This window comes from Corvus kubaryi, unplaced genomic scaffold (genome assembly GCF_017639235.1).
Source record: "Corvus kubaryi isolate FWS band 111438036 unplaced genomic scaffold, C.kubaryi_AGA036_p1.0 126, whole genome shotgun sequence".
Taxonomy (NCBI): Eukaryota; Metazoa; Chordata; class Aves; order Passeriformes; family Corvidae; genus Corvus; species Corvus kubaryi.
In genome coordinates, this window is record NW_024580661.1 from 59,654 (window position 1) to 80,803 (window position 21,150).

The 21,150-nt window shown below is 42.9% G+C and overlaps 2 protein-coding genes across 2 annotated transcripts in view; both read left to right on the forward strand.

Moving 5' to 3' along the window:
• Positions 1 to 858: 858 nt before the first annotated feature.
• Positions 859 to 13,998, forward strand: CISD1 (CDGSH iron sulfur domain 1). Its single transcript, XM_042021771.1, has 3 exons — positions 859 to 965; positions 6,674 to 6,879; positions 11,162 to 13,998. The coding sequence occupies exons 1-3, from the start codon at positions 935 to 937 to the stop codon at positions 11,249 to 11,251; spliced, it is 327 nt and encodes a 108-aa protein (XP_041877705.1). The 5' UTR covers positions 859 to 934; the 3' UTR covers positions 11,252 to 13,998.
• Positions 13,999 to 20,722: 6,724 nt separating this feature from the next.
• Positions 20,723 to 21,150, forward strand: part of IPMK (inositol polyphosphate multikinase) — a 39,390-nt gene continuing 38,962 nt past the window's right edge. The window contains exon 1 of the mRNA XM_042021575.1: positions 20,723 to 21,133. Within this exon, the coding sequence (XP_041877509.1) occupies positions 20,723 to 21,133 (411 nt within the window). The remainder of the gene's footprint in view (positions 21,134 to 21,150) is intronic.

Consider the following 21,150-nt stretch of genomic DNA (forward strand, 5'->3'; position numbering starts at 1 on the left):
CCCATGGGGTCTCTCAAGTTGTTTGAGGATACAGCCTCCGTTTTATCCTAATTTCCCCACCGCATTTCCCTCTCTCTTTCCCCATTGGCTGAAGTACTTGAGAGGTACAGACTTCCCAAATTGCCTAGTAAAGGCCCCCTTCTAATGTGTACCACCCCCCCCTTTTTTTTTTTCTTTTTCCTTGTGTCTCTGTTCTTTTTCTCTTAATCCAGAGATTTATCGCAGTCTTGAGTGAGTAACAGTCTGTATCAATTAGTGGAATTCCTATGGCATTGATGGTTTCTCCCATTGCTTCTTTCACCTCTCAGTATCTGGCTTTATCTACAGCAGGCCCATGGCTTGTTTGTAAAGACACCCCCTTCTCATTTCTTTTAAAGTCCAACCATAAATTAGGTGCCAGAGTAGCAAGTACTTAATCAGGTATAGAACTTCGATAATACTTTTTTAAAGGTAAAGAATAGTAATTCTCACATCAATACCCAAGCTTATGATGTTCGAGGGGGCTGTCACTCAAAGGATATCACTTTTCAGCTTCATCTTTCCACAACTACACAGGAGAGGGCTCATACAGCAATCTGTCCTAAGCGTTTTGCAGAGCTGTTGGGCACCCACAGCACCACTAGCAGAAGAGAACGGCAGGGCCGCGCCAAGCCAGTGTCTGCACAGAACGCACAGTGGTGCCCAACACCCATTTTACAGCTGCAGAGGCCTCCCTGAGAGCCCTGTGCCGGACGTCAGGCCCGTGACAGCGCGCGTCCGCTCCTCGTTCCTCCGTCGTCCTCGTCGTCCTCGTCCTCTCCACACTGCCATCCCACACATACCGTACCCTCCACCTCTCCCCTAGCCCCTTGTTTTGCAGGAAGGCCTTTGACGCGCGGCCCCGCGGCCATCTTGGGCAGTAGCGCGTGCGCAGTGCGGCTTGAGAGCAGGAGCGATGGGGCCGGGACAGAACAGCGCCTTGCGGGGTATGGCCGGCCGGGGGTGCGGGGTATGGCTGGCCGGGGGTTCGAGGTGTGACCCGATCGGGGGGCTGAGTGGGGCAGGGTTGGGGGCACGGGACCGCGCGCGGGCAGGACTGGGGGTGCCTCTCGGGGAGCGGCTCCGCCCCGCGGCTCGTGCCCCGCCGCATCCCCGGGACAAAATGGCGGCCCCCCCCCCGGTCCCGCGGGATGCGGTTGGTCTGGAGGCGGTCGGTGGGATCCGCTCATCAATAAAATCCCTACTGCGGTTTCTGGGTGGGGGATGCGGTGTGGTGGCTCGGCTTGAGGCTCCCCTCTTCTCCCCGTCCAACCCCGCTGCTGTGTGAGGGCTCGGAGCCGCCGAGCGCCGCGCCGGGCCCGGCCCTTGTGGGTGCTTCGGCCCTCGCAGCGGGCTCTGTTGCTCTCCGGGTTTTATCTGTAGTGGGAACTGCCCATTTTAGACACCTCTGTTTTATTTTTGCCTTTCCACCTCTTTGAGTGAAAATTTCATGGAAACCTGTAGATTTCAGAGGTTTTGTCTACCCGATACTGTACAGTAGAGGTAACGGTGACATTTGCGCTGTGTAATGATTGACTTAAACTGTGCCTGAGATAGCGTTGTGTGTTTTAAATGCTTTAAATACTGCACAACCGGACAGGATGAAAGAATTGGGCTGGGTGGAGGATAGAATAGAGAGCTGAATTACCTAATTTTCTCTAAAAAATAAGCTTCACGTGCATGACTGGTTTCCACTTGTAAAGCTGCTCATGGTTTATATCCTTAATTCAGCAGGCAGATAGTTTGGGCTTGGGTTTTTTTCGGGGAGTGGGTGAGGGTGGAGACTGCTGGTAGAGAGGATGGTGGCAAAGACTAGTGATGGCTGATACAGTGATGGAAGGCTATGCTTGTTAAAATAATCAAAGCCTTGAGGATGACTTGGTAATAGCTCGCATCCAGGTTGTGTTCCCAAGGGCAGCTTGCTGTCCTTTATAATCATGCAAGAATTAGAAATTGAGCAGAAAAATTTTGTGGAGACGGGAGAAGAATATGCTCCTAAACAAACTGAAAATATCTAAGAAAAGCATGGGAGCAGCTGATGGGACTAGTCTGGAGGGTGCTCTGTTTAGGAGGAGACAGCATTAGGTTACTGTGATTTCTGACAAGATTAAACTTGATCAGTGCCTTGTGGCTGGCAGGTTACAGTTCTTCCTCCAGCTGGCATGTGGCTGATAAATTTTGAAAATCATTTATTCTCTACTGAAAACTAGACACCAGAAACTTTCCATATTTTTGTGAGATTTAATTCGTGGTAGCAGTGGGGGAGTTAATAGCTTCTGGGCATGTTTGCCCTTTGGAAGGCAGTGAGTAGCACAGGTAAGGCTTTTTGTTTGAGAGGTATGATTCTTTGCAGGTGTGGCCCCACACCAACCACAGATCTGATCATGGTGACTTGTCTTTTACTGCTTATTGGTGAAACCCAACAATCTTTTTCCATCAGGTAGCCTCTTTACCATACGGCTTCAGTTAAATTAAACCTGCCAGTCATAACCCCAGTTTTTGTGGATGCTGTGCCTGGTAGAAGTGATTTTGTTGGCTTGACTGCTTGGCTTTTACTGTTAGGCTTTTTGTGCATCCAGTTACCCTGGATGGCTCTTCAGTGAGTATCATGTGTTTCTCCAGCATTGCCTTTTGTTGTGGGCAGTGACACTACTGGACTGTCATGAGCAACTCTTGCACAATAATAATCTCTTCATTGGCAACGAAATAAGGATAAAAATGCTTGAAAGTTACAAGCACTTCTAGAGACATAAAATACAGTTTTTCATGTCTTGAGTTATTTCTCTGTGACTTTTGAAAAACATAAATATTTTCTAAGCAGCAGAGGTGACTTGAAAATTGCCTCGTAGGACTCTCTTGGACTAACTTTGTCAGGGTGTAGCTTTCCCCCATATAGTTGCTAGAATGTAAATTGATCTGGGTTCTTAGCAAGGATCAAGGTGGAGGCAAGACCACTTCAGTTTCTTAGTGCCCTTCTCAGTGCAGATGGTAAATGTGTGTTTTCCTGTGGATAAAATCTCTCAGAGCTCTCTAGCAGATCCAAAAACTACTTCTGTAGCCTAGATCTGGAAACATCCGAAGCAATGTTACAGATGTTTAGAGAAATAAGAGAGGAGAAACTTTGATCTAAATCTCTTTCATTAGGATATGTCCAAAGAATACAGGAGACAATAAATCCCTGTCAGTGTCTTACTGCCATTCTCATCTTCTGGTTTTTTTTTTTTGTTTACTTCTGTGCATTGCCTGCTCTCTTGGGACTTCACTCTTTGAATTTGTTTCCTTCTTTCCATTTCTCTTGCCATCTCTTCTCTCCTTTGTGTGTTAATTTTTCTGGCAATTTTAGCCAAACTTTTTTCCATTGTTTAGTGTTTACAACACAAAACCAATTTTTCTGCCATGTTACACAGGCCTGTTTCGTCTTGTCTTGTAACACTGTGGTTTTGTATTATGCCAGAATTGGGAGTTCTTTAATAATAACAGCTTAAAAGTTGCTCCTACTGCTTTTTATTTTAAGAATAAATAAAAACCCCTTGACACTCCACATCAGTGTCATTCTGTTAACAGATGCCTCATGCATGACCTTAAGAGTTTGGCAGCAAACTGTTGAATTGGCACCAGAGGTCTCTTGAAACAGTTCAGAGTATTTAAAATTATCTGAAAAATGTTCTTCTTCCAGGTGCATTTTATGGTTAAGTTAGTTAAAAAGATTAAATGGGTGTTCCAGCTTTTCCAGATGTGTATGTGAAACAAGACAAAACTTACTGCCTCTGAAACCCTGTAGGATGATTTAAGGGAGAGTCTATTGAATAAGTTCAAATATTTCTTCTAAATTTTCATGATATTTATTAAGGCAGTTCTGGAATTTAAAGAATAAGACTTCTTTAAATGTTTGGATTTAATGCATTATTGGTTGATACAATTTTCCATCCTGAAAGGGGAAAAGAGAAGTGGCTCCAGGGAAGTGATGAAAAAAGGTAATACAGTAGAAAAGACATTGCTCTGTTATAAGAAAAAATACCTGAAGCTATTATGTATACAACTTGCCCGTGTATGTAAAAGGTGACTCTGGCCCGTGGGAGAAGAACTAGAGGATCACTGCATGATGAGATGACAATTTAATTCATGATCTCTGTTTGTTGAGCTGGATCTGATGTGCATGGTTATGGGGGATGGCCCAAGGGATGTCAGAGGGATCTGGGTTGGCTGCAGATGTGCAGAACAGCTCTTCTGAATGTGCTGCTGAATTTTAGTACAGACTTCTCTTGATTGTAATGAGGCACAGAAATATTACCAATTTTTTTTTTCCTCTTTTCATTTGCTAAGTTGACTTGGACTTTTGGATAGGTACAAGTAAAGATGAGCTTCCTTAAGGTGCAGCACCTTAAAAGGTGCTTCAGTTACAGGAGCCGTCTATGGTCTTCATTAAAGTCACTCTTTCCCCTTAGATTTCATAAGAGAATGGATATGGTCCCCCTGTCCCCTCATCACTTATTTAAAATGTAGGTGAAGATTTGATCCATTGGCAGTGCCTCGGTAGAAGCTTGGGCAATCCTTGTAGTTGCTGCTTTCCTGGAAGCCACGCAATGAGCAGTCCTCGGTTTTGCTTTTGCTGTTGTAGCTGCGCTTGACATTTCATCAGGGGTCACTTCCAAGTTGTCAGCTTGTCCCCTGAGCTTGCTGAGCACCTCCTCCTGCCACAGCCCTGCTCCAGTGAGACAGGGCAGGGATCCTGCAGTGGCTTTTCTTGAGAGAGCTGCTGTCTTGGATTTAAACTGTAGCTTTTCTTTTGATTAGTTTGGGCTGTTGTGCTAAATTAAAGCAGATTTTCATAGAATCCTCTCTTAAATTTCATTTCCTCACTTCTTTATCAAAATTAGCGCATTACTCTGGCTACTCTGGGGAATAAAGGGTGAAAACTCACTGGATGAATATAAAACAGCATTCACAACATGGTTTCTGGGGCTTTTATTGTTTTAAGGAGTTGGGGAGTAGGAAAACATGCCTGCCCTAAATTCTTCCATGTTAAAGATGATTTTCTGTATCTTAATATCACTTTACTGTTACAGGAAGGGTTTGTCACTCGTTTACAGGGGAGGTCTCGGTGTATGTTGGTCTTTTGTGTGTCATTTACTAAGAAAATGAACTCTGAAGGATTTCTGTATCTTTTACTCCTTTAGTAAGACTCTAAAGAAGTGCCTGCCTTCCCTGATCCTTCAGAGCTGCAGACACTGGGCAGGTAGTTGTCTAATTCCACATGTTGCTACAGCCAGATGCCTGTGGGTCGGTGTGGTGCCTATGAGCTAACACAGTGTTTTAGCTGAGGAAAGAGCTTGGTATAGATTTTAGGAAAGTCTCTGGACCAGGGACAGAAAACCTTGATACTTTTAGTCCAAGCTCACAGTGGAAATACAGCAAGTCGGTCATGGAAAGTAGCAAGAACTAACAAAGGTTTTTGTTTATTCCTAGACTTGAACGTAGTGATGTCTTTTGCTCCAAAGATGCCATCTGGCTTAGCATCTTACAAATCCAGTTGAAACATAGGACAGGATAGAAATTCCCAACTGGAGACTGTTCTAATTTTATTAAGTTCGGTAAATGTGCTAAAATTTAAATTCCTGTTTATTCGTCTGTAAACAGAACTCGCAGTACATGTGTATGTAGAAGTGGTGGATAAAAAGCAAAGAAAGAACAGCCACTTGTTACTCTGAGACAAAACAACTGGGGCTGGTGCTGCAACCCAAACCTTTGGGCCAAAGTCCAGCATATTTTCATGAAGCAGGGAGAAAACAATAGAGCCACAAAAAAGTTGGAAAACTTCTTGCAGGAATGGATGTTATACTAAGAAAGACTGCAAAAGTTGTGTTGGTAAATAAAGGGAGGAAAAGTGAAGATGAGAAGTGGTAGAAAGAGGATTTTTAAATGAAAGTTGTCTTGTGGAGATTCAGGACTTAATCTAGTTAAAATAAACATGTGCTATGATTCTTAAACATAATCATTTTGGATCCTTGTTCTTTCCTCTATAGCACAGTAGGGATTTAATCGAAGATGGCTTTTGTTACTGGTGGTAGTATATTTAGTAATTTCCCCATTGCCAAACAACTGGTTTTAGTTTTTTTAGTTATAAGATGCATTTTATTAAAAGCTACTCAGCACCCATGCCTTGGGGGGGACAAACCTGGTTTTGGGTTGTTGGTGCTGACTGTTCTTCTTTAGTGACTTTCTTGCAACTGAAACAAACAACACAGTTTTTTTGCTGCTACAGGATGTACTTACCTGGTTTAATATCTGAACTTTGAAATCATGTACTACTGATGTTGATATGAGAGTATGCTAAATAGAAGAGTGAAAAAAAACCTAAACCAAAACCAAACCTAAAACAAAAACATGAAAACTCTTGCCAGGTTAATTCTCACCCTTGTGTAGAAAGGACTTGGGTGAAACAGATCTCTGATCAACAGGAAAGAACATGTTAACTAGGTGAGTGTCAAAGGAAAATACTCTTCTAAAGTAGAGAGTTATTACTACAGAACAAAAAGATCTGTTGGAAAGTAAAAAGGTGTTGCTGCAAGCATAAAGACATTTACTGCTTAGTAGTTTTGATAGAATGTTGTATTCAAAACCTGATAGTTTCTTGTTTTTTCTTCTTTTATTCTAGTTGAATGGATTGCTGCAGTGTCCTTAGCTGCTGGAGCAGCTGCTGTTGGATATCTAGCTTACAAAAAATTTCTCTCTAAAGACAAATGCTGCAAAGCAATGGTGAATCCCCATATCCAGAAGGATAACCCCAAGATAGTCCATGCCTTTGATATGGAAGATCTGGGAGACAAGGCTGTGTACTGTCGTTGTTGGAGGTCTAAGAAGGTAAGAGAAGAGTGAATGGTCCAGTGTTGTTCATGTGCATGCATCTTTCAGCAAAACTATTTTTAAACTGCTTTATTTAGAGGAAACTAATCTCTTTTCACCTAAACTATTCTGCATTGAGATGTAGCAGTATTCTGATCTGTAGAGCTATGCAGATTTGTGCTGATGCTCGGAGTAAAGCCTGCAGATCAATGCTAATAATGAACAAAATGTTTTTGTAGCTCTGAAGAAGACCTCTTGAAAAGAAAGCAACTGTCTGGAGCATGGTCGTGAATGACAGATACCATTTTGTGTGCTACCTGTGCTAATACTGAGGCTTATCCAAAACTATTGGCCTGTTGCCAGTAGGAGCTCAGGAAACATAGTCTGTGAGGACCTTAAGCACCTTTTTTTGGAGAAAGTTGGAAGCTTAGAAAGTATCTTGCTACTAGTACATGGTGTATGCCAGTGCAATCACAGTGGCATACTTTAAGCTCCTATTTTTGAGCAACTGAAAGCTGGGCCTAAATAGTGATCCAGCTTGCTTGCATTTGAAGTTGGGTTGCCTCAATTGCCTTAAGTTAGTGGTAATCTACCCTCTCAATAACAGTATCTCAGATTTAAATGTGATCTTAGAGGTGTGTGATACCTGATGTAGCTGAGATGTTTATACTTTATCTATAATGGTAGTATAATGGGATCTGTAATGAGAGAAAGGAAGATTGCATGATTAATCCTGTCCATTTACCACTGGTGCACAATTAAAAGCTTTTTTAGAGGATGCCAGTGTGTGGAGACTAAAATAATACAGAACTTCAAAGCCAGGTAACTGCCTTGAAATCTAGCTCTCTCTCCTCCAGGGAGGTGAATATTCAACTTCTCAAGTCTTAAACATTGGTCTTATTAGGCCAAACTCAGCAATTTCCAGATGCTGTAACTTCTGGTTCTTGCTGTTGTCAGATTTGACTTCATTACCTTCCAGGTAGCTCAGGAGCTTACACATTTGTACCTTAATTTGGTTTTACAATGTAACACTGCTAAGGATTAAACAGCATTATGATTTGATTCTGAAATAGTCTTGTGGAGGTGGCCTTGTCTTATTTATTGTCTGGAGTCTGAACTGAAAAAACCCCACTTGAAGCCTGGTGTTTGTGGTTTCTGTTTCCTATTCAATCTTCTAAACAGAAATGGAAGATAGTGTCTGGTTCTACTGGTTGCATTGCAGCTCCTGCCAATTGTTTGCTATTGTTTGATATTACCCTTTCTTTAGTGTGAAATAAAAACCTTAAGAAGTACATTTTGGCATATGTTTAAGGGGTGTTGTCAGTTTAGGAACATATTGCCCTACTGAGTTAGAATAGAAGTAGATGAGGCTATAATGAGTACGTTTTTAGAATTCTGATCTGAAAGGTCTTGTAAAGGCATTGAGGAGGTCAGTGGAAATTTTGGAAGGCATTTGTTTTCTTTTACTGCTGTTGAACGATGAGTATTTTAGTCAACATGTTCCACTTCAAAGGCTGTAGTTTCCAGTTTTGTTGCCTTCCTCTTGCCTTGATGGGCTGACCTTGCAGCATGGGTAGCATAACCTTTATTATGGTTTGTGTGCTTCTCATATTTATTATTGCCAGGCAGTAATAAAATACATCATTCTCACATGCTTGTCATCTTTGGAAGTTGTCAGCTGGCATTATCTGGCTCTTATAGTTCTCAAACTGTTAAAATTTGTAATTACATGGTGTCAGAATGTGGAATGTGTGTGTTTTCAATGCAGGAATTACAGTTACTTCAAATACATTAAGTATCTGCTGTGTTTTTGTTAAATAGGTGCATATAAAGGCTAGAAGAAATGTCCTTTTGTATAACTATGTGCACTTCTCATGAGATTCAGGCTCACCTGAGGCATGAGGTTGGTAGAACCAGTAGCATTGGGAAGTACAGAATGTTTCTGTTGCACTGATGATGTGCATGCACTTAGAGCTGACCCTGCATGGTGTTCCTCCTCTACAGGGAATAACAAAACAGTTGGACTATACCAGAGTATTTTGGAGTAACTCTTGAAAAAAGAGCAGGATTATGTGCAGTTGTTTTTGTTTGGGTTTTTTTTTTCCTGAAATAGTGCACTTAAAAGGCTTTTGTGCTGGCCAAAGTCTCTGTGGAAGGTATGTGTTTTAAAAAACCACATGTGGTATATTGAAGTAAGTTTGTCTTGGCACGTAATTTTCTGTTAATAATAAATGGGTGGTTCTTTGAATGACCCTTTTCTATTCAGTGTTGTGCTCTGCAGGAACTTAATAGTTGTCCAGTTTAGTGAAATAATCCAGTGCTCAAACTTACCAGTGTAGAGGCAAGAATTTTGTCTTTAAACTGTAATTAAAGTTAGAAAACTTGTTTTCTTACTTGTCTTCATTTTTAGGTATGAGTTGGGGGAGGGGGGAGTTAATTTGCTGTCTTTTTACAATGACCTCCAGCCTCTGTGTCTTCCAGAGAAGTATTAGTCCCCAGGTTGTGGGTTGAGGAGTACTGCTGCAGACTATCAGCAGAAATAGTGATAGAGAATCCAAACGTGTTCAGTGTCAAGAGAAATCAGCTCAGCTGTCCAGATCACTGTACAGTTCCCCTGCGGTTTGAGCTTTGGCCACTATTGCTAGTCTGCTTTGTTCTTAATCAGGGATGAACACATTGTGTCACGGCCAATATCCATCTATGCAGTATCTGGTCTTCAACGTGACCAAGTGGGTGTTCTGGAAGAGTGGTGTTTGGTTTGGTGTTTTTTCCTGAGAAGCTTAAGTCTGGTGTACCAGGCCCTGAGAGCCAGTGTTCTGAGACCAGCTGACCGGTAGGATGAATTCAGTGCAGTCACCATTGGTAGCTGTTAAAGATGTCTGGATGCTATCTGAACCTAGGAATCCCACCATTCTTGTTGTTTGAAAACTAGAAGTGATGATGTTCCTGTAGCTGGACTTTGGGTTGCCTCCTTCGGGCTTGTGAGATGTTAATGTCTGATGGAAGCTGTGTTGTTGCTTCTGTGAAGACCAGTGGACTGTGGTGTTGCATGGAAAAACAACTGGCCCAGGAACATCTGCTGTTGAAAGCTGGTCAGTGTCCCACAAACATACATTCCTGTTCGCTCAGATTTTGTCCAAGTATCTGTCACTACTTACTCATTGAGTCACAAGTGACTAGTGGGATGAGAAAGTTTCTGCATGAATCAGCTTACATAAGCATTCTCTGAATTTGAGGTTTCTTTATTCAGAAATATCTCCTGCCATCTTTAGCATAGGTTTTGACACTTCATTACTGTGAAAAACCAGAAGAAACTCCCACACCTCACCTCTCTCCTTCCCTCCCAACGCTACCCTACAGACCAGGTGGAGTTATTTTTAAAGCTCTGTTTATTGTTTCATTGTATTGGTTTTGTGCAGTACTTTGAAATCTTTTATTCTAACTAAGCATGGGTTATAGGGTATTAACCTTTTTGAAAGGCTGTGACTGAAGTAGGAACATTGAAATCAGAATGTTGAATAATGACTGTGACGGTACTGCAAGAGAACAGTGCTGTTGCAAAGGCAAAAGCTGACTAATGCCCATCTTAGAGTCTCACTACTTGAAAGCAAACAAAATTGTAACTGAATGCAAAATATTGATGTGTGATTTCTATGATCGTCTCCAGAGCTTCCTATGCAGAGGAGGTGTAGCTCTGAAAATGCATCCTTGAGAAGTGATGGGGTCCAACCTCACTCTTACTGCCTCACAGAATGTCTTTTGGCTCTTCCGTGTGATAAGAGCTGCCCAGGAGCAGTAGTTATCACTGCTCTGCGACTTGAGCAGTTAGAGCTGCTAAAGGAGGCCCTGTAATTCTTGCTGTGACCAGCCTGTTTTAGGGTGTGGTTTGTTTGGGGTTTTTTAATGGAACAAACACATCTTCAAATTGCTTTCAAATGATGTGGCTCTTAAGGCCAGCACTGAGAAAGCTTGGGGCAAGGTTGAGAGTAAGGTACTCCAGGTAGGTTACAGCTGAAGGTCTGCTCGGGCTGTAGTTTCTTTCTGCTCACCTGATGCAGGAACACCAAACAAAGTGGAGTTTGGTGGCTGCTTTTTTACAACAAGCCTCTTGTCTGCTCTGCACTAACAAGGATAAAGCTAGTGTTCAGCCAAAACTCAGGGAGACCTGAGATGGTGGCATAAAAGTTGTGGTCTGTGGTTTCAGTGGATTTAATGAGAAAACGCCTAATAAACTTTCAGCCTAGATTCTTAGTTCTGATTCTGGATGTACTTTAGATGTGTTTATTCTTTCTTTTTTCAGTTCCCACTGTGTGATGGCTCTCACACAAAGCACAACGAGGAAACTGGCGACAACGTTGGGCCTCTGATCATCAAGAGGAAGGAGGCGTAGAGTGGACAGTAGAAGCTACAGAATCAATGTCTGACAAATCCTCTGCTCTCTTGTAGCTGGGGGAAAAAAAACACAAATTCTTTGTCATATCACTGAAGACTTCCCAATGTAGTATATACATCAGACTTCAGCATGTATATTTTCTCTGGTGCTTGTTGTCTTTCAATCACTACAATGCATAATTTACTAAGTAGTCATGGTTTAAATTTTCTGTCCTGTAAAGTGTGTGTACCCTCTCACTGAGTGTGAAGCTAAAATGATGCACAGAATGTACTTCATCAGGAAATAGGTATTATTTTCAAATACATGTGTATTGAAACGTAGATACTAAAATCCTGGAGAGGTTTGAAAGTCACAGAGCTGGATAGATGTCCATGTAGAAGGCAGTGGCAGGGAAGAAATCACAGTCCCATCTTAATCTCTGATTATGCTACATTCTCTGCAGGTGTCACATTTGGCCTGTTAACACTACTGTGCTCTGTGGCTTCTGTAAAAGAACAAATTCAAAATTGCTAGCTATGGACAGGCAACAGAAAAGGCTGAAAGTAAGATGGGGCTAGAGGGCAACTTTACCTTTGCTTTGCAGCAGCATTGAAATTTGACCCTACTTCCATTTGGTATCAAGAAAATACTATCCAAATTGCAGACCTGTATTTAGAGTAGGATTAGGAAAATGGTCTCTGAGAGCTTTCTTAATAGATGAGTGAAATGACACAAAGTGCTTCAAGAGTGATGAGCAGGGGGTGGCAGGGTTGTTTTTGCTGCTAGAAAGCCTTAGTTTCACTTGCAGTCTTGCAGTGAAGCCAACTTCCCCAGACAGGATGCTTCTGTGGGGTGGCTATGCTGATTAAAACCCCACCCATCATCACCATCTGCTTCACCATTGCACTGGCTGGTTCTGGAAAGCTCTTCCCGATGAGAAGGGAGGAGGCACATCTTTCTTACTATGTGGCCTTAGGCTCTATGTGTCTTAACTCCTGCCTCCCTGGGCTGCTAATGTGGTTCAGCTGATTTAAAAAAAGAAATCCTGGCATGGACAAAGAATGGCTTTGGAAATAGAAACAAGGAGGGAGGGAAGGATGTCAGAGAGAGCTCTTACCCTCCTTACCCATGGCACTTGTCTTCTTGTCTGGCATGGTTGCATTAATGGCTGTCATGTTGGATTCCTTAAATAGCTTTGATTTATTAACATGCATATAACTACAAAACCCAAAGAGTGGGGCAGCAGGGGGCAATTTTGTACTAAACCCAGTCCATTAGTGTAACTGCAGCCTGCATAAGATTGAGCTCTGAATGTCCTGGGACAGAAACTACCTCAGGGCTAGATGAAAGGCCTTGTTAAGAAGCTTACATTTTAGCCTAGACCCTTAGGGATTCTTCAAATGATCGGGGCAGGAGAGGTTCTATTTATTTTATTAAGAGTGGTTGGTACAACTGGTTAAAACTGAAGATGTTTTGCATAGTCTCTGTGTGAGACTTTCAGAGGCTGAGGTCTTGGCCAACTGGTCCGAATTTGGGCAGAAGGCACAAAAAGTAAAGAAGGAAGCACAGGTAGAGAAGGGGTTTGCAGGTGGAGTGTCAGAGTAAGGGCACTACTGTCCAAGAGACCTCTATTTGAAAGAAGTTGCAGTCAAATATGTCAGTTTGTCTTTCATGTCTGTCTTGAGTGTGAATACACTTGATATTTTTTACTTTGCTGAGTACTAATGCGTGTGGAAAGTTGTTATAACCTTAAATTATCAAATACATTGCTTTTATCCAAAGCAAAGTAACTTCTGTATTATTAGAACATGACATTGGATATTTCTGTATTTTTGTCAAATTACACATTCGAGCTCATCTTAATCTCAAGGCTGTAAAGTCTGTGTTATCATGGGTATGCTCTTTGTGTAGTGCTGTACAGCAGTGCTGCTGTAGTCACGAACCTGTGTCGGGTGGATTTTTCTTCTGAGACTCCTTTTCCATCAAAGCCTGGCTACTCCTGAAGGAATAGAAATTCAATGTTAATGGTCTGAGAAATGAAGTCCTGAGGTTTCAGATGAGTCTCCTGAGTCATAAAACTATTTTGTGGAGTTTGCCAATAAAATATTGCCAGGAGTTCGGGTGTCAGGGAAGTGGGCGCCATGGAAAGTTTTTTTCCTGGGAAGCAAAGTTGCAGAAGCAGAGTCTGTGTTGATTTAAATCCTGGTGACTTTTGTTTTGGAGAAGTGTTGCATTTCTGAATGTTGATTTGAGTGTTCTTAATTAGAACACCCTTAATTGAGATCTTAATTAGAGGCACGTACGATTCCTGTACTGTACCTTATTTATGCAAGCTGTTTGAATGTGATGAGAAGAGAAACTTGGATTTGAGGAAACAAACTTACCAAGCAGTCTCAATGAGCATCACAGAGAACGCTTCATTTTTTCTTAGTACCATAATAGGTCACCATGTTCTAATGGGCAGAGTGCTTGACTGTTTCAGTGTTTTCCTAAGTCTCTTTCTTTAGTGCTTTCCTCAAATAATCTCTAGAGTATGAATTGCATTGGTTAGATTTCTACCAAGTTAAAACCATAAAGAAATGATGCAAGTGTGCAGTTTTCACCTCACATTGAAACTCCTAATAAAAATGTGGTACAAATCCTTCAAAAATTAAAGCAGAGAAGAATCCTTGCTGCAGAGTAAAACTATTTCTGCTCCTCACTGTTATTTTCAGCATGTAAGTGTTGGGAAGGTCAAGAAATTAAAAGTACTGATTCTTAAGTAATTGAATGTAACTCATCAAAATAGTGTGAATGTCAGGTATTTGAGTGCTTCTACAGTCAGGATCCTTGAAGGGGAGAGGCTGTCAGTTACAGATACTTCCTGCAGATTTCGTTGGGGCACTGTTAGTCTGCAGGCTGAGGAGGTGGTGGAGGCCAGCAGCTAGCACTGCAGCTATGCTGCTCCACCGGATGGAAACAGAGGCCATGCAATGGGGCCTCCATCAGGGCAGTGCTGGTCTAGGGGCTTTCTCTACAGCCATGGATTTAAGGGATTTCAGCAGCAATGCTGGCTGGCTGAGCCCAGGCAGCTGGAAGTGCTGCATAGATATGTTGGGGACAAAGCAGCTTTTCATGCCCAGAGCCTCATGCACTTTGAGTCCAGGAGTTGTATTGCCAGTTCCCTGACAGTGAGCTGCAGAGCTCACCACAAGCCCTGCTAAAACTACCATTTTATTGCAGTTTGGGGCTTGTTCTGATGCTGTTGGGGTCTGTAAAACTTACCTTGTGCAATTGTGCAGGAGTTAGACTTGGATTTTCCTTTCAGTGTAATGCAACTAAAGACATGGAAATATGAGTCACTGCTGTATCACAGTTGCTCACTCCCAAGAAACGGAAGAACATTTTATAATAGGAAGGATAAGAATGTAGGCATGAAACTAAACATTGGTGTTGCAGAGGAACCTTGTCAGCTGACTTCTCCTTAGCCACCCTGGACATGGAAGTCTCATGCTAAATTTGGCTTTCGTTTCAACTCCTAAAGCTTCAAGGCTGACAAAACCCATGCTGAGCCCTGACTGGATTAGGTGGATGAACACAGTCTCCCCCTTGCCTGTGGGCAGAGAGAGGATGCCCAACACCATGGCCAGGAGGCCAAATTTATGGGTGTTCACCATTGCTATTTCAGCCCAGGCAGAACATTTCATGCAGATCTGCGCTGACACATGTTCAGTCCAGCAGTGTCGGATGCCTGTTCCCCCAATTGCTCTCTGCATCCAGGCTTGTTCTGTTGTCGTTTTCTTGCATTGATGAGTGGCTTCTTTGCACTGTCAGAATAATTTTCCTAGAGCCATGATTAATTTAGAATGGGTACCAGGGGCTGCTGCTTGAAGCTCTCTGTTGCTTGTTTTCTATAGTTGTTGGGGTGTGTAGTGCATTTCTTGGCAGGATGATTTCCAAGCTGCCTGATACAGAGGCTAATGCAGAGAGCCGCTGAATAAAAACTAAATAATTTAAAAATAAACAGGCAAATTTGTGAAGAGAAAGAAGAAGAGGAAAAGAGCGAAAAAAATGTGGTGGATGGGGGGGAGCATAAGCTAGAGAAGACTTACCATCATGTAACAGTACTACATGGTAGGAAAAAGGGATAAATCAAATGACACAATGTTATGTTGCATTTCATTATACACCTTAATAGAGCCAAGCATAGGAAGTATAAAGTGGCAGTTCTATTAGCCAAACCCATGCTTCTCAGAGGTGAAGGGGTTACGTGTTTGAGCAGACATCTGTTATTGGGGTTTTTCTTCCTCAACTGTGAAATCCTGCAGTACTGGACAGAAAAAAAACATACACCCGTGCAGTGGGTCCTGTTAGCAGTCTCCTGTTCCTCCACACCCCACTTTGTAAGCTGTTTAATTAGATGTGCAGTTGTAATAAATAGAAGGAGTATTTACTGGTATGCCTCCAGAAGTCAGTAAAATCACAGTAGGTGTACAGGACTAGCAAAGCAGAATGCAGTCCACCTTTCCCATATGCAGTTTGGACTGGTAAGAAAGGATTTATCTGGCTTCTCAAGCAACTTCTGTTTCCTTCAATATATAGAAGCTGCAAAAAGGTCTCGCATAAGCACAGATAGATCATGTCTCTTGTTATGTTTTTCCCAGCTGAATACTCAACCATCCCTCTTTTCCTATTTGATATGGCACTGCCCTTAATCCACTCTGTTCTGCATCCTTTTTGTCATGCAGACTGCAGTTTTCTTTCACTGTTTTTTATGTGTGGCAGACTTACACCAAAAAAAAAGTGCCTTCTCCTCTCCAGGAGCAGCCTGTGCAAAAAAGTTTCCTGAGCATCCCAGAAATTACAGCTTTAATGTGTAAAGCATTCAAAAATCAGTTGAGTTAGCTGGCAACAGGCAGCAAAATGAGTGATACGGTCACTGACTGCATAACTTTTCTCAAATACTTTTCTACAGCTGGCAAATATCACCATACATGGGTAAGACATGTTCAAGATGCACTGTCTGTTCACTGCCAGGACTCTTGCTCAAGATTTGGGTACCAAAACAACAGCCAGCACAGACTTCCACTGCAGTAATTATTAAATTGTTGCTCTTTTCAAACAGTGTGATCTTGTTCTTTCAATCTCATTCTTGGCTTTAACAGCAATGCAGGTTAAATTACTTTTTAAGGGTTGTGGCTGTTATGCAAATAAATTTTGGCAGTAGAATACCATTTAATAGAAGAGACTTTTTTAATGCTAGTGGGTTTACTCGATAAATAAGTGTTTAATTTACTGCAGGTGGAGGCAATCTAAGTCAGCTCTAGGGAAAGACAAACAGGCATTTAAAATAAACCTCTTGGCATGTTAATCACCTTAAATCAAGTCCTGGGCTTATGCTAAAGCATATGATGTGACTGGTAAAATCCAAATGCCATCATACATTTGTAAACCCTGAGCAACAGCCGATAGTGATACAACACTGTACTTTGAAAAAATCCCTGTTTAGAAGGACAAACTGTGTAAGCCATGAGATCAGGAGATGGTACCAAATACTTCGATCTAAAGTTTGTTTCAGAAAGAAGCGCAACTTCTTTCTCAAGGATGTCAAAGGACATGCGTCTGTCATTGCTGTTTTCTAGGACTGGAGGCAGCTAAAGCATGTTTCAGCTAGACTCTCCACAAATCATGGTTTAATCTTTCGCACTGATAGTTAATGGTATGTTCCTGTTCTCTGTGAGAGACCAGGCATGGAAGCTGGACACATCCAGTATGCGTCATGCTGAGGGTACACAGAGCAACAAAATGACACCTTTTGTCTTTCGCTCAACACTCTTCCTGCTGCTTCCCAATGTTTTACTGGCTTTTTTTGGCTGCAGATGCACACTGGGTTGATAATCTCAGGCAACTGTTAACAGCAACTTCAGGATCTCTTTCCTGGGCCGTGATGGCGAGTTCCATCATCAGCATTGAAAAGCTTTGGATTATTTTCCTCTACATGTGTTACCTTACGTTTATCTACACTGAAACTCTTACGCCAACAGTGTGCTTTTTGTTCAGTTTTGTGAGATCCTGCAGGACATTGTCATTGGCATGGCATTTCACTGCCCTAAAGCGGTCAGGAATATCCATACACCTGGAGATTTTGTGTACTCTCCCTTCTGCAGGTTGTGAAAGAAGACGTTGAATAAAACCAGTCTCAGCAAACACCCACTGCTGCCTCGTCTCCACCATCAAAGCCCTTCCATTTGCCTCCCACCCCTTAACCTACTCTCAGTTCAAAAATGAACTTTTCCTTCAAATACTTGGCTTAGTTTCTTTATTGATCACCAAGAAGAAAGTAAAATCCAAGGATTCTGAATAAGAACCGTTGAAATGAGCTTCTCACTTTTATAGTCCTTGTATCTTTCTAATACAGAACAGACCTCCCCAAATTTACAGCTACAGATCTGCTTGTAGAAAAGGTGATCTAGAAGATAGAAGTAAGCTTGCAGTGATTTTTTAAATGTACCACATTATCACAGAGAGTGTAGATTGGCTTTTGACAGCATTCCCTTGTTTTCGTTCTGGAAAACCCTAGATGGACTAGTTGCCAGGGAGGAGAGTAGTGTCAAAGAGTTTGCATCAGTTTGCCAGGTAAAATATTAATCATTGTGGGACATGATGCCTAAGTGACAAGGCCATAGCTAGGAAAGAAAGCAGGACAGCACCATTGAGTTTTACAGTTGCAGCCGACAAAGGTAAGTTTAGATTTTCCTTCACTTAACAAGAACTAAACAGGACAGAACTTCTATGAATTTAACAAAGGATTAAAAGCCCTGAGTGATTTTAAGAGGTCACAATACAGCAACACTTCTGCTTTGAAATGGCAAGAAAAAAGAGCTGCAACACAGCTACAACTTCCATGCTGCTGCGATGGTGTCTGCCTCGCATTGTGGGAGTGGGACAGGCCTCCCAGCTTGCAGGAGCCCCACTGCAGATGCTTTTGCCTGTCCAGCAAATAACTGGTTTGGGTGATGGACATTTGTTCTCAGGCCCACTTGTACAGTCCTGACCAGCTCTGTTGCAATCTGGTAGGCTGGCAGGAGCTACGCAAATGTGGCTACCTGATGCAGGAAGTGGCTCTGTGGGCAGCAGGATCCACGTCTCTCACAGAGACCTTGTGCAGAAAACACTGCTCCAGCAAAAGAGCAGTATTTTTGGTGAGGTATGAAAGAAGTGGCTGTGAACTATGTGAAGGTACAGTGAAAAATCCAGCTGTCAGCATACTTCTAGAGTACCAATATTTTGGCGAAGACCCAGCCCCTCTAATCTGTTTACCTAATGTCCTCCTGCACTTCCAATTAAGTATGAGCTTATTTCCTGTACTAAACTACTGTGCATCTTACAGTTAGTTATTAACTAGCTGTTGTGTTTGAAAAAGGCCTTTATTTCAGCAGAAAGTGATTCTTTTGTAATCCTCGCTCAGTTTGGGGCAGCTGTGCAATCTGCCCATGACACATCCTCTCACAGCGCAAACACGGGCCTGGTGTTTTCTAGGCCTTGTTAGTCTGTACATTGTCATCAGACTGAATGAGATAAGACTGATTTTCAGCAACAGTGAGAAAGAGTAATCCAGAATTAAGTAGAGTTTTCCCAAATGCATTTTGTTGGGGGAATTGGAGGAGAATCTCAAACAAATGCCCCTCCTTTAGGAGCTGTTCACAGCCTCTTCTACTTTCTCTTGGAGTGCAGTTGCACAGCCTGGAGATGAGAAGTTTCCTTGGGAATCTTGCTGGTAGTTTCAGTTTTCAGTGCAATCTCTTACAGTACCACACTATGGAGAAAGGAATTATTTGCCATTTCTGCTATTCTGTTTCACTTGTTTCATTTCAGGAGAAGTTCCCAGATAAGATTAGTGAACTCCACGTGCTGAAGTGTGAGGGTGGAATGAGTGAGTGAAGGATAGTCTCGCGTCACTTGATTTCTAGATGCATAAATCTGACTAAAGCAAATGTCAGGAAAATGAAAGACTCACCGTTTGCTTATTGCAATTAACTCATGCTTTCGTATTTCTTTTAATGCCCTCTAGGCCCACTTCTGTTAGCTGCAGGAATATCTAACAGCTATCTGTTCAGGACCAGGTGCTTGAATAGTCTTTAAATTCCAATATTTTTGCCTTTTAATTCCATTCTTTTTTCCATTGAGACTTCAAGTTCAGGCAGATTGCAGTGTTAGATGGGCACTTAGACAAGTTTGAAATGCCATCTCTGTTTTTCTCTCTGTGTTTAGACCCAGATTAGCTGAAGTGCCTCATCTCTGCAGAGGGAAGTATCTTTCTGCAAGGCTCAGATTGGCATCCAGACCTTGCAGCAGCTGCTGCTGTCAAGACTGGGAGCCTTCTCTCTGCCAGACATACACTTGTGCTTTTTTTTCACTGTACTCCACAGTAATTCTTGTGCAAGGGTTGGCCAATCTGTGGTATTTCTCTCCTGTGCCAGCACCCCCATGGGAAAATTAATTATATCTGAAGATAGGATCTTACGTTTGCACCCATCTGGCCCCTAATCTTTAGGGCTGGACAGTAATGACTGATGAGAAGGGGATATTCAGGAGGGAAAAACGTTTTCTGCCCAGCCCTGTTACTTCAGATAGGATCTTGCTGAGTTGTAACCCGTCTGCACCACCTTACCCAATTAAGAGTGTAAAACAAACTGTTCCATGAACAATGAACTAACAAACTCAGTTTCAATATATTTATATGTTTTTCAAGTCCTAATTTTTCCTATGACATTCCTGCTCCTTCGATACTTTAATTTCCCCAGTAAATCCATTAAATTGCCATCACTTCTCCCAACCACCTGCCACATCTCCACATCTCCCAACTATGAGATGGGGAAGAGGTGGTAAATAGCCAAGCTCACCATATCGTAGTTCCTCTGATGTCAGTGGCAATTCTTGAATATGCATCAGGCCATTTTATAAAACCTGGGGAAAAAAACTTCATCTTCTAAAACTCATTTTCCTGTCTCTGGCTTTTTGTCCCTGTTTCTACTAATGCTAAACAGAACTTGATACTGACAGATAACACAGCAAAAGTACAGATCTAATACTCACAGAGATCTGCTCATTTTATAAAGAAACATCAAAAAGAAAAGGCAGTAATTACAGTCTGCTAAGTAGAGCTGATAGGTGCCCTAGTGAAGTGATAATGAATAGCCAAGCTTTGGAGTCCTGAGAGTGAATGCAGGGCCATGCATACCTTCCTCTGTCCATGAAGAGGTAAAATTCAATTTAGAGATTAATCCGTTATCAATTTAATCTGGTGTCGGGCCAGGTACACTCATCTCTCATGCAAGACCAGCACGTACAGAGAGTGGCAAAGTTCTGGTTCAGGCTGCTTTAAGGGCTCCCTAACAACTGTAAAAGTGTATACTCTTCACATACTTCGGTTGGATCTCGCTTGCAGTCACTCCGATCTACTGGAGAGAAATTGAACAAACCTCGGCGTGACAGTAGATTTATTTAAAAATGAAAAGGATTCGGGGGTATTTCAGGTTACCGAGAACTAGCGGAAGGGAACGACCCCTGCCCGCCACCGCACAGGTCTGCCGGCTCTCGCGGGGGAGCGAGGGCTGGCAGCCCGGCCGGGGGTGCCCGCGGGTTGGGGTCCCCGGCCGCTCTGCGGCTCGGGGCCGGTTCCGCGGTTGCGCCGGGCCCTGCTGCTTCCTCCAGCGTCCGCTGAACCGGCGCTGCCCGTCCAGGCCTTCTCTCGGGGCCGCGCCCCACTCAGTGCCGGCGCCGGCGCCGCCACCACCACCGTCACCGTCACCACAGCGGCGGTCCCACCGCGGGCCGGGCCGGGCCGAGCCAGGCCGGGCGGCGGAGGCGGAGCCGCGCCTGGGGCGGGGCGGGGCGGTGGCGGTCGCTGCCCCAGCGCGGGTGGGCGGGTGGCGCGG

Coding starts and splice junctions, on each gene's coding strand:
- CISD1 (XM_042021771.1), top strand. CDS start 935: ATGGGGCCGGGACAGAACAGCGCCTTGCGGG. Junction 966..6,673: donor ACAGAACAGCGCCTTGCGGG/GTATGGCCGGCC, acceptor CTTTTATTCTAG/TTGAATGGATTGCTGCAGTG. Junction 6,880..11,161: donor GTTGTTGGAGGTCTAAGAAG/GTAAGAGAAGAG, acceptor TTCTTTTTTCAG/TTCCCACTGTGTGATGGCTC.